Here is a 13,087-nt window from a genome sequence, read left to right on the forward strand (position 1 = left end):
CCAGTGTGAACAGAGTTTCAATTTTCCTTCATCCTTTTCTCTCACTATGTCCTCTTCCTATCCATCATGCGCGCTCGCACACACACAAACTCTCTCACACACACAAACACACACACACACACACACACACACACACACACACACACACACACACACACACACACACACACATGCTTCTCCTCAGTGCAGGCCCTTTCAAGCTGAATCCTGCTTTATCAATGAGAGGGGGTCCTAGGGATGCTAGGGAACCAATGTGTACACCTGTAATTAACAAAATGGCAGACTTGAATCCTTTCTACTGTAAGTCAGTTCAGCCTACTTAGCTGTGTAATAGGTACTGCCTGCGATAAAATAGAAAATAAGGACTATAACTTTTCTATGTTTAACCATTTTCGTTTAGCTAAACATTAATCATATTCTTCCACCATAGATATTAATCACAATGTTCTCCAGGTATCATGCTGTCATTAAAGAGTTCCTCTTTGCAGTGCACTAGCTGTTCTCATAGTGACTCGGTACACAGTAAAATCCTGACTGTTAATTAAAAAGCATACAAACTGCCTCTTTTGGGTCCACTCTGAGTGGACCCTAACTTCATTATCACAGTCTTACAGGTGGGTGAAATTCTTTGTCGTACAAGCTCCCATGTTCATTCTTTTGCCTTTTTTTTCAGAGAAAAAAGGGTAAAATAATAGAGAACAAGGAAAACAGGTCCGAAACTTCAAATATTTATATTATGAGTAGAATAAAATATATACATGAAGGTCCATGGTTAAAAGAAGAAAAATGGCAATGGAATGAGGCAGTTAAAAAGCAGTAGACAATAACAGATATATCCTTAAGGTGCATATAGTTTAAAGACCGGGTGAAATCAGTCTGAAAACGTCGTCTCAACTTGGTCTCAACCAATCAGAAGGTCCCATACGATTGGCTGGGGTTAGCCCGGAATAGCGGAACATGATGAAATGGAACTACTAGTTCATCAAGTAATGAAACTCAGTTGGAAGAAAGTTATGTAGTAGGAAAGAATGAGAGCGGTCAAAAAAGCGAATGGGTGGGGGCACGGTGGCGCAGTCGGTAACGCTGTCGCCTCACAGCAAGAAGGTCCTGGGTTCGATTCCCGCTGGGGACGCTGTGGGCGCTGGGGGCGTGTCTCCTCCTCCGCGTCATCAGCGCCCATACCCTAGGTGGGGTTGGCGAAAGGGCCTACTCTGTGTGGAGTTTGCATGTTCTCCCCATGTCTCCCAGGGTAGTTAATACCCTCACAAAAACATGTAGTAATCCTGGTCACTATACCGCCTCCCCCATGACAGCCGGGGCGCCTGATGGAGGGGAAGGGAACTGGTTGGAATAACGTGTTCCTTCCACGCGCTACATCCTACCAGGGAAACACCCCCCTGTCAGGTGACAAGAAGGTCAGTTGGCTCTCATGCACTGAAGGAAGCTTGAGCTCGGCCCTGGCCTCCCCAGGCTGTGGGGGACTGGTGTAGCGCTGGTGTAGGGCTGGTGTAGCGCCCAGGATCACTTAGGAAATTGGCACCGGGTGAAAAAATGGGTTACAAAAATCGCGGGATAAAAAATTTAGGTAAAATAAAAATAAAAAGCGAATGGGATATTTAAGGATCGGCACAGTGTTGCAATGTTTGTTGGAAGGAAGTTAGGAGAGGTGAAATCGATTCGATTGGAATAGTAGTGATAGAGTGCAAATCAGAGAGCCAGATAGAAAGAAATGATTAACATCACGAAATTTGATGGTTGGTAAATGGGGTGCCACTCTCAATGGAGTTTCTCGACCTGGTGGGAGTAAGTAAAGTTAAGAGGTTGAAATGTTTCAGAGAGGGGAAAAGAGAGGATAGACAGTCATTGTGCATCATGTTTCAAGAAGATCTGCCAGAAAGACTATGTTGAATATGTAAGATACCAGGCCATTTGAGAGAGGTTCTATCAGATGCCCGCCTGCCAGGCATATGGACATGCTGCGGCAGTCTGTAGAGGAGTCAGGAAATGTGGGAGATGTGGAGAGGAGAAATGTAATGAGTCCTGTACAACAGAGAGGAGTGAACCGACGTGCATTCACTGCAAAGGAAACCATTACACAGGGTCATCACAGTGTCCTAAAAGGTAAGAAAGTGTAATAGGATTAGAGTAGAAAAGAGGCTAACTTACACAGAAGCAGTAAAGAGAATGGAGGGAGGAAATGCAAGGGTCAGCACTATGACATATATCAATCCAGTATTCAGCAGGTAAAATAGCGAGACTGAGGCGAGACTGAGGGAGACTGTGAGATACATTGATACAGGAATTTGGCGAGTCAAAAGGTTACAGTTAGTCGTTTAGGTCACCAGTGATAGCGATTCGCGCTAAGGAGACAGCTTCTGTTTTCTTCAGCCAATCTGATGAGCTGACCTGAGATGGCCCTGTCAGTCATCAATTGATCCTTTTTCGCATAGATCACAAATTAATGGTGGGGCTTGGGCCGAGGTCGGAGTTCATAAATACCCATAGTGAGAGTCAATAGCGACTGTTATGTTCTGTCTGGCTGTAATTGGTTTTACATGGCTAACTGGGTGTATTCTTCCTTCCTTTCTTGTCCTATATCTGTCACCTTTCCATTTCTATTGAGTTTTTTCCTTGCCCTCCCATCCCACACACTCACACATTCCCATCAACATTAATCAATCCATTTCTCTCCATCGTTGTCTCCTCCATAATTCTTTCTCTCTACTCTCCTCCCCAGGGACGAGGCCATGCAACGCCGCCATACCACACTAAGGGAGAAGGGACGTCGCCAGGCTGTGCGAGGTCCCGCCTACATGTTCAATGAGCGCGGCTCGGCCCTCACCGCAGAGGAGGAGCGCTTCTTGGACGCTGCAGAGTACGGCAACATCCCCGTGGTTCGCAAGATGCTAGAGGAATCCAAGACCCTCAACGTTAACTGCGTGGACTACATGGGCCAGAATGCCTTGCAGCTGGCGGTGGGCAACGAGCACCTGGAGGTGACCGAGTTGCTGCTGAAGAAGGAAGGCCTGGCCCGGATCGGTGATGGCCTCCTGCTGGCCATCTCCAAGGGTTATGTGCGCATTGTGGAGGCCATCCTGGCCCACTCAGCGTTCCGTGGCGGCCTGCGGCTGGCCTTGAGCCCCCTGGAGCAGGAGATGCGTGACGACGACTTCTACGCGTACGATGAGGACGGGACGCGCTTCTCTCACGACGTCACACCCGTCATCCTCGCCGCTCACTGCCAGGAGTATGAGATTGTCCACATTCTGCTCACCAAGGGCGCACGCATCGAGCGGCCCCACGACTACTTCTGCCAGTGTATGGAGTGCATGGAGAAGCAGAAGAGGGACGCCTTCAGCCACTCACGCTCCAGGATGAATGCCTACAAGGGCCTGGCCAGCGCTGCATACCTTTCCCTCAGCAGCGAGGATGCCGTGCTGACCGCCTTGGAGCTCAGCAACGAACTAGCCAGGCTGGCGAACATCGAGACAGAATTTAAGGTAAGACTGTCTCTACATCCTTGTTCCTCTATGCTTTCTCGCCTACTATAGGTATCTCGCCTTCCTTCTCCTGACAATTGATTTATTGCCCAGGCTCAATCTCTCAATCTATCTGTCTCTCTCTGTGTCTGTCTGTCTGTCTGTCTGTCTGTCTGTCTTTCTCACACACACACACACACACACACACACACACACACACACACACACACACACACACACACACACAGTTAAGAAATACAAGTTTACCCTGTGTAATCAACAGCACAGGGCCACAGTTAATCCACAGTTAATCTTTCTCACATCAGATCCACCTCACTGCCCATCTCATCATGAATAGATTTCCTTGCAGCATGTTACACTTGTTTATCATTGCTGTTGGGTAACGGGATCTAATTACGGCGAGGCCTCCCTGTGGATCTCTGACGTAATGCTGATGATGTCAGATTGATTATGTTAGTCTTGCCCAAATATGAGTCAGTGGGGACATTATGAATTCACAATGTAAAAAAGCAGATCTACAAGCTCACAAAGCGTCACAATGTGACGTGTTGTGAACATGTAGATTGGCTATTTTCTTTTTCTTTTTTTATAGGGCTTAAGTGATTAGATCATAATGTATTTTTTTAAGTTTGGGTCCTGGGAAGACACCAATTGTATTTTTGGGGTCCCAAGCTGAAAAGTTTGGGAACCCCTGTTCTATGACCCATCTCCTAGGAGCCACCCCGTAAAAAGAAGTGTGTGTGTGTGTGTGTGTGTGTGTGTGTGTGTGTGCGTGTGCATGTGCGTGTGTGCGTGTTGGGTTAATGAGAAAGTTCACCTGAGGGAACAGAGCTCTCTTCAAACTCTTCTGTCTCATTAATATCTTATTATCACCTCTTTTTCTCTCCCTCAGTTCTCAATTTTCCATCAGTCTCTCTGTCTTTTTGTTTTATTCTGTCTTCTTGTCTCTCCCACCATTTGTCTCATTACCGTTTGAGTATATCAAATCATGTTAAGGAGTATTGCCCACAGCCATTTGGGGAATAAAGACAGGTTAATGAACATTTTCAAATGAATTGGGTCATAACACTGACATGACATATGAGAGATATACGATTTGATGGATACTTAGCTCCGTTCTCCTTGATTGTGAGTTCAAACATAATTCAAACCACAGGAATGATCGTTACCATTAATGAAATGCTAGCGGTCTAACTTGTAGTTGGTGAATCTAACTGTGACGAGATGTAATGGATACTACTTTGCATTGCATTGATCAGTACAAAAGTATACTTATCTGTGAAAAAAGTTAATGAACGGAGACATACTGTAGGCCTATCTGTCATGAACTGTTAACTTTGAGTATTCATTGTATTTCAATGAACGAAAAGGCAGTAAATGGAAAATGGCATTAGTGTGAGAGTAGAAACCTGAATATCATGTTACACAACTTATAATAATAATGGATGCCTGTACACATGTTGCATACACACACAAATAACACAATGCAATGACAACTTGTACAGACAAACCAAATAACATACCGTGACATACCGTGTGCGCCCAGAATATTCAGGAGTTGTTACTGTACTTTTTTATTTTATTTATCTTATTTTATAGAGACTCTTTTTTTACGTTTCACCTCTGTATCTCTAAGATTCTGACTACAGCGCCTACGCTCAAACAGGTGAACTCAATGTTGCCGTGATTAGTGTCATGTGATATCTGCCCATACAACATACCACATAAAGGGGCTCCCAGACCGCACCGAATCGGGGCCGAATCGGCGTCGGGAAGCGTCGTCCAGTCGGTTAGGGGTCCGTCGGGGGTCCGTCGGGACCTTTTCGGCCGACCCAGGGCCGACCGGACATGTCCAGTCGGGCTAGCCAACGGGCTAGCCGACTGGCCGACTGGAGTAGCCATGTGGCAGAGAAGTAGTGTCAACAACATGCAGCTTGCTATCTATCAGTGTTGCCAGATTATGTGAGAGAAACAAGCGGCCATGTCTATGAAAACCTACATTCACTGTTTCTCATTGTCGCTCCCAGAGAGCAGAGCCGCATTAACCGCGGAACTTAGTGGAACTGGCGTTCCACGGCCCGCAGTCTGCAGGGCCCTGTGAGAATTGTGTATTTAATTTTTGTGTATTTAAAGAAAAAATGTTGATTTATATTGGTTTAATAGAACCGAATTAGACCGAATTAGACCCGAATTAGACCGAATTAGACGTTTTTTCGGGTAGGTTGTGCGCGGGCAGGTTGTGCGTGCGCGTGCATGTGCGTGAAATTACGCGGCTGGGGGGGCCTTTGATTTTGTGGTGTTCCACGGCCCTGAGGGGTCTTAATGCGGCCCTGCAGAGAGAGAGATTGATTGATTTGACCTACTTTTGCGCTGTGGTGATGTAATTAATTGGGAGAAGGTGTGTAAGATTCCAATTGTATAAACATTTTAATTGGCTTTCATATACTCTTAATATTTTTTTTTCAAATTAGATTTGGCCTTATAGATCGAAATGTGCTCAGTTTTGGCTATTTTCTGGGTGCTAATTTCAATAAATTAATTAATGTATTTAATTTTGATTATTCGAATAACCGTTTTAAAAAATGTTGTGTACACGTCAGCAGTGGTGGAAAAAGTACTCAAATGTTGAGTAAAAGTATCAATGCATGATTTTCCTGTCAATAAGTTATTTTTTTTAGACACCGTTTGTCAACAATGATCTAAATGGGAAGTTTATTTCAGCAGCTATAATGTGACTGGCTGTGGGGTGGAAATCTTGTATGTTCATTTTTTATTATTATTTAAAAACAATTTAAAATCGTGAAAATAGCCAATCTACAAGCTGTAATTATTAATAATTAAGAAATAGTATATTTTAAAGAGTGAAAAATCAACTAAGTCATTATTAGTGCAAGTTCAAAAATAGCAGATCTACAAGCTCAGAACGTGTGCATCGCAACACGTTGTGAGCTTGTAGATCTGCTATTTTCAAATAGCTTATAGGTATAAAATAGGGCTAAAGTGGTTAATGTATGTTTTATAATGATTTATATCTGCAAATTAACTAGTAACTAAACATTTCAAATAATTGTTGTGGAGTAAAAGTATAGACAATTGGAAATACTCCAGTAAAGTAAAAGTACCTCAAAATTGTACTGAAGTACAGTACTTGAGTAAATGTACTTGTTACTTTACACCACTGCACATCAGTGAAGAAAAAAAGAAAAAACGCTGGGAACATCCATTTACAAGTGACTTTGCAGGGAAACAAGCCCAAAGTCGCTTATAATAAGCAGACCTGGCTGCCCTATACCCTAGGCTGAAAGCAATGTCTCAAGAACAGCAGAGGGGGCGCTGTTTTTCCTTTTTATTTGTAAATGGGTTCCCACATTGGGCTGGGCATTAGCATTTCAATGGCAAGTCGGCTGACAGACTAAATGCCAACTTTTGCCAACCAAATACCAGTCTGTTGCAGTCTGAAGTAGTCTGAAGTAGTCAGAACCAGTCTGTTTGGTCTGTAAGGGGCTTAAGACATAATGTACTGAACAGTAGATGGCACTATATTACCGGTATACAAACAATACAAATACAGTACAGTATGTTACCCAAAATAAAAATATATTCACAATTACACATTTTCAGAAAAATAGATACAATAAAATACTACAAAATACAACCCGGGGACAGCCACACCTGTGAATATAGATGCTAAATCTGAACAATTGAAGGAAATGTAAAATTTTGGGGACACGATGCTAAATCACCTTCAGCACTCACTCAAAAATGGTTTTACTGTTCAAAAGTTGTATGATGTAAAATTACGGATGGAGGTCATTTTAAACTACAAAACTGCTCTCCTCGGAGCACAGTCAGGACACGAGGAAGCTGCGGGTGAAATAGAGTTTCTATGACAGACATAGCAACGTGCGTTTTTGTGCTGGCCCCTATGGGCAGAAGTGAAAGCGGTTTTGAAGGTGTGCTCTATATAATAGAGGCATCCCGACATACGATTCAAATTTGGGTATGATCGGGTGGTGTGTTTGTGATATACAGTATGGCATTTCTTTGCTTGAAATGCTGTAGCACAAATTTGTGAAGGCATTTGCTGGCAAAGGGTATGGAGTATCAAAACCCTGTTTGATGGTCATTGTCACATGACTCACAAGACCATCTGTTCCTAATTTCCCAAAACAAATCACTACAACAAACAGAGCCATACACGAAATGCATGGCATATCAAGTGCAATTGCTTTTGGCTCTGTATTGTTTAGAAGCCCCTACAGTATATGTGTGATTCAAACACGCACGCACGCACGCACGCACACGCGCACACGCACACGCACACGCACACGCACACGCACACGCACACGCACATGCACATGCACATGCATATGTTGGTGCATATGTTGGTGCATATGGAGGTGTGAAATTGACTGGTGAGGAGCAGCTGTGTTTATTGATGAGTGAAGGACTTCAGGTGATGGATGTGTTCCCACAACTTTCTCCTTGTGTATCTTTACACCTCATCTGTCCATCCAACATCTATGATTATTTTTCATGTGTACAGTAGCCTGTTCCTGGAGCCATATGTATGAAAGTGTGTGCACAAAATCGGTGCGTACATATACAAGTTCTGCGTTTTTCCATACAAACATTTTTCTCAGATATATGAAAAAGCATTTACAAAAATTTGGTCTAAAAAAATGTGTTCTTCGAAATGGATGCCAAAAAGCGGAACAGTGCTCACAAGGCACTGTCCATTGGACCAGTGCATGGCTGGTATCCTGGGTCAAACAGCTGTCAGTGGCATCGCACTGTATGTCCAGGGACAAAGCAAAGTTTATCCCGGAAATGTATCAGCCCATTCTTTATTTGCACCAGCAGTGAAAAGGTGCATTACATTTTTATTTCAGGCAAATATATTAGCAAAAAGGGCGCTCCTCTGAGCGCAGGTCTTCTCCAGGCCGGGATGCCTACCCAGGGCTGTGTCAGTCCCGGCCACAAATCTTTGAAAGCAATTACAGCAAAACAGTATGCAATTTCAAAACCCTGTTTTGCAGTCATTGTCACATGACTCACAAGACCTTGTACTTAATGTACTGCAACAAAGAGTGACATTTATAGCATTTGTGGTGCCCCCTATGAGTCGGATTGAAATAGCTTTTGCACTATATACTGTACACACATATCATATATATATATATATATATATATATATATATATATATATATATATATATATATATATATATATATATATATATATATATATATATATATATATATGCTGCTACAAAATATTTACTCTCATGTACACAAGATGTAATAAAGAAACCTTGAACATTAAACGTGGGTCAGTGCTGACCCGAGGAGTTTGATTTCACCTTACCATAGTAAAACTTCTTTGTACTAAACCCAATATACTTCTAAAAACACAACATCCAAACATTTATGACAGCACTCACTCAACAAATAACTTAAAAAAAAAAAAAAAAAGGAAAGAGACAGTGTCTTAGTTTGAAACTTCAGTCGTTTTTTTGAAAAATACTTTAAAACTCAATAAAAAGATTTGTAAAAATAAAATAAAAAATTAGGCCACAATACAACTCTACAAAGGTCTTAGTGTGACACTTGAGCTTGTTTCGCTGAACGCAGAGTTTGTATCCTGGCTGAGAATGATGACAAGCACACACGGAGCTCCCAGTTGCCCACTGCAGACTGATACCAAAACACTCGCCCCAAAACACAGTCGCCCACCTGGTATTCCTAAACGTAACCTCAGTAAACTATATCTAAACCTAACCTTATTCCTAAACGTAACATCAGTAAAACTATGCCTAATCCTAAACTTATTTCTAACCTTATCCTCAGTAAAACAAATACAAGAACCGCAGGTCCACGAAAACAAATGGGGGTAGCGTGCATTGGGGCGAGACTTTCGCTTACCCCAGTCAGTCAACGTCGCAGGCTCGCAGCAGCCGTGGAGTAATTAAACAACAAACCACGGATTACGTTCACACTAACACCCTGGAGCCATTTAGAAGCACTTTATAAGAAATATAACACGTATGTTGATTTAACGTTAGTACATGTGTTTTATTGTTGGACATTCAACATGGCAGATTATAATATGGGCTTTTAACAGCCCCTCTTCGTATCGGACGTTTCACCCCTGAGTACCTGCCAGGCGAGTACAGTGATGGCCCCGTGAAGACAAAGCCAGACATTTGCATTTATATGTGCGAGGGTCGATTCATTGGATGTGTGTCCGCGACGGACGATGAGCCAATGGCTCAAGGCAGCAGCAGTCCACGACGCATCTATTGTTCTGGGTGGAGGGGGTTGACTTCTTTCTTTTTCATTCGAAATTTTACGCGGAACACCTACCATTACTTCGCGGTACAAAAGTGTCACGCGTACCAGGGTTGATAAACACTGGTTTAGAGACCCTTCAAGATTGGATGTTCATGATTTGTGGCATTTTCTGGTAAACAGGCCCTCTTGCAAACTTTGGAAGCCAATGCACCAATTGTAACCAATGGAAATATGAGGTGGAGGATGCGTGTAAAGTTTCACACCTATCAGAGATCATCTACTCACAGACAGACTCATAGACAGACTCAGAGATAGACTCACAGGGGTGAATAGATAATCTTTGTCTGTAGGCCTGGCAAAGACATTAAAGTAGCAAATTCTTACCTGATCCTGAGCAGAATATTGCAATGGAAATGTATTGGACTCAGAACACAGACTATTATAATTGTCCTGAATAATCCCTCCTCACAACTCTTTAGCCAAAACACACGACTGGAAAATCTGAGTTTTTACCAATCTTTGCATGGATTTTTGCTCAGCGTCATTTGTATGTGTATACACACCCTTCATACATACAATATGCCACCTGGTCCCCTCCTTTATACCTTCTCCATTTTCACTTTCACTCCATATTCCATTTTATTATACCTGCCTGTCTCCCCCCACCCCTCAGGCACATGCCATGCTGTATGCTTGCCCTCTATGGGGACTTGTGACTTTACACTTAACCCACTCCTGTGTTGTTGTGACATATATGTCATTGGTTGAAAAAATCGTCTCGTATTTCCCCTTATAGCCCCCCAGCTGCTGTTTACCCGCACACACAAAAGAGTCATGTTATTATAATTGATGGCTCATGCTCTTCAGCCTCCTAGACAAGCAACAAATGGCTATGTTTTATTCCACATCCCCCATTATGGATGCAAAGATGCACCTTCCCATTGGTCAATGCCAAATAATCCATGATTCTAACGGTGAAATGTGATGTCATTTGATCAACTTGCTGGCTACTCTACGAGGCGTACCTCTTTTATTAAAAAAAATCAACTGTTTTCCAATTTTACATTCCATGGACTTTTATTTTTTTTATTTTTTACAATTAGCGCCTTGGCATTCATCAGTTTGGTATGCATTGAATTGCCTGAAGGGAGAGTTAGTGGCCTGCCTGGTTGTAAGAACTACAGTATAACATAATAGAGGAATTGCAAAGACTGCTGTTGCAAAAGACAATGGAAAATACATTAATTGAAAAAACAGCTAGCAGAAGGAAAAACGTCAAAGAATGAAAGGGAAAAAAGAGGCACAAAGGACTGGAGATATGCTAATTTGTAGTTACATGGTGCTCTTGGGGAGAATTATGTAGAACAAGAGGCTGGGCAAAAGTTTCCTCAAAAGCGGAAGTTTTCAAGGTGCCGTAATGGTATGTTTGAACACAGCATAGCTATGAATGGATAATGGACTATAGTGTCCCTGCGGGCTCTCAGCCCGACCGAAAGGCAATCTGACGGCTTGCCTTCTTCTTTTTTAAACCATATGAAGGAGCAGAATGTGGTAGAGCAGAGGAAGAGGGAGTGGGAAGGCGCATTGGGGAGAGGAAGGGTGGGGTTGGTAAGAGGTGGAAATGGAAAAGGATTAGAAGTGGAATTTGAAAGAGCTAGGGGAATGTGAAATCTGCGGAGAGGAGACTATTTAAATTGTGTTTAAGATATGTGTTAACAGAATGATGATAGCATGTGGGGGAGAGAGAGAGAGAGAAGCGCCTGAGCTGAAAATGTAGTAGTAACACTGTTTTAACATACCAGTGTATGTTAAAACAGTGTGTTACTACGTTGTTTTATAGATTCTTCCCCAAAATAGAAACTCGTCCTGAGATTTTCTCATTCATGCTTGCCAATAGAGAGATAATGTGTACCGATTTGAGTGATGTTTGGACAAGATCTGTAGGAGTAACATCATTTTTTTCTTTTTTGCAAAAATTGGCCTATAAAAGGGCAGAGATTTTTCATTGGCTTCTAGGGAGTGTGCATGCAAAGTTTCACTGTGATCGGTCAAGTTATAGTTAAAAACGTGAAACCGCCTGTTACAGCGCCACCATGAGGCCGATTTGAAAATGTAGGGTGGCATTTCAATTAGGATAAATACAAAAATTGTCCAGAACCGTCTTAATCACATGAGTATAGAGATAATGTGTACCGATGTCCGTGATGTTTGGACAAAATCTGTAGGAGTAATAGCCAAAAATAATCAGTTCCTTCTAATTTGTTGATATGCATGTCCTTGTTATAAATCTACTATTACTATGTTAATCTTCCGCAAATCATAATGGAATCCAATGTCAGTCTGGGTTAAATTGATGTATGTAAATGAAACTCCTTTCTACAGATAATTATCCTAACAAATAATTACACTGTCAGCTTGTGGTTGTTCATTTGCTACAGGACACATCCTTGAGGATAGAGAGTGATAGAGTAAATACAGTATACGAGAATGAGATCACACTGTTCTCGTACTGGGGTTCTTGTATGTTATTTCTTACATTAAAACAAGGAATAAATCAAATAGATCCCACCTGTCAAAAGTGTTCAAATGAACCAATCCAAGCGTAACAGCAGAAATGCCCATGACATTTATCTGAATTGTTGAATTTTCCCTGTTAGAATGCAGATAATCCAGATAACAGCAGACATATGCAGTAGGCCAACCAGCTCTTCTAAAAAATGGGGAAATCTATATGAATTGTTTTTACAAGGTATTCATAAAAAAAAACATATTCAATGAATGTTCTCTTTTTATTCATTCTTTCTTGAAAAGTCCCGCAAGGCCTTTGTACGGTTTTATTCAGGCAATCACAAATTGGAGAAATCTGTTCAGTTTCTTTATACTGTAGTTATGTATACTGTAGAATATGGTCATGAAAGTCATCAAACACCCTCATTCCTTTCACAAACTGATGTGATGAGAAAAATGGAACTGCCTACAGGTATAGGGCAGGTTTGTGCTCAATTCAAATGTTTTGATTGGATGATGACCAAAGAAAGTGTTCAAAAGTGTTCAGCATCCTTTCAGGCCACATCTGAATCTAAATGAATAATTATTAATCTGAAACTTGGAAGAATGTGCCTTGGGTCAGCAAAATGTAGAGTCCCAGTGAATTCCTCTCCTCTCCTCTCCTCTTCTACTCTCTTCTCGTTTTTTATCATTATCGCTCTGTCATCTTCACTCACACAGTCCCTTTTTCACTCATTCTCATTCTTGAGTCTGTCTTTATTTGGCCCATCCAATTTCCTTCTTCA

General features: G+C 42.0%; 1 protein-coding gene across 5 annotated transcripts in view; it reads left to right on the forward strand.

Annotated features, from left to right (window-relative positions):
* Window positions 1–2,747: 2,747 nt before the first annotated feature.
* The window catches only part of trpc7b (transient receptor potential cation channel, subfamily C, member 7b), a gene marked incomplete at both ends in the record, with an annotated part of 60,244 nt that continues 49,904 nt past the window's right edge, over window positions 2,748–13,087 (forward strand). For all 5 annotated transcript variants that reach the window (XM_084042032.1, XM_084042033.1, XM_084042034.1 and 2 more), the window contains one exon: window positions 2,748–3,500. In XM_084042032.1, coding sequence (XP_083898158.1) covers window positions 2,748–3,500 — 753 coding nt within the window. The remainder of the gene's footprint in view (window positions 3,501–13,087) is intronic.

Source organism: Gymnoscopelus microlampas (genome assembly GCF_963454915.1).
Source record: "Gymnoscopelus microlampas genome assembly, chromosome: 18".
NCBI lineage: Eukaryota > Metazoa > Chordata > Actinopteri > Myctophiformes > Myctophidae > Gymnoscopelus > Gymnoscopelus microlampas.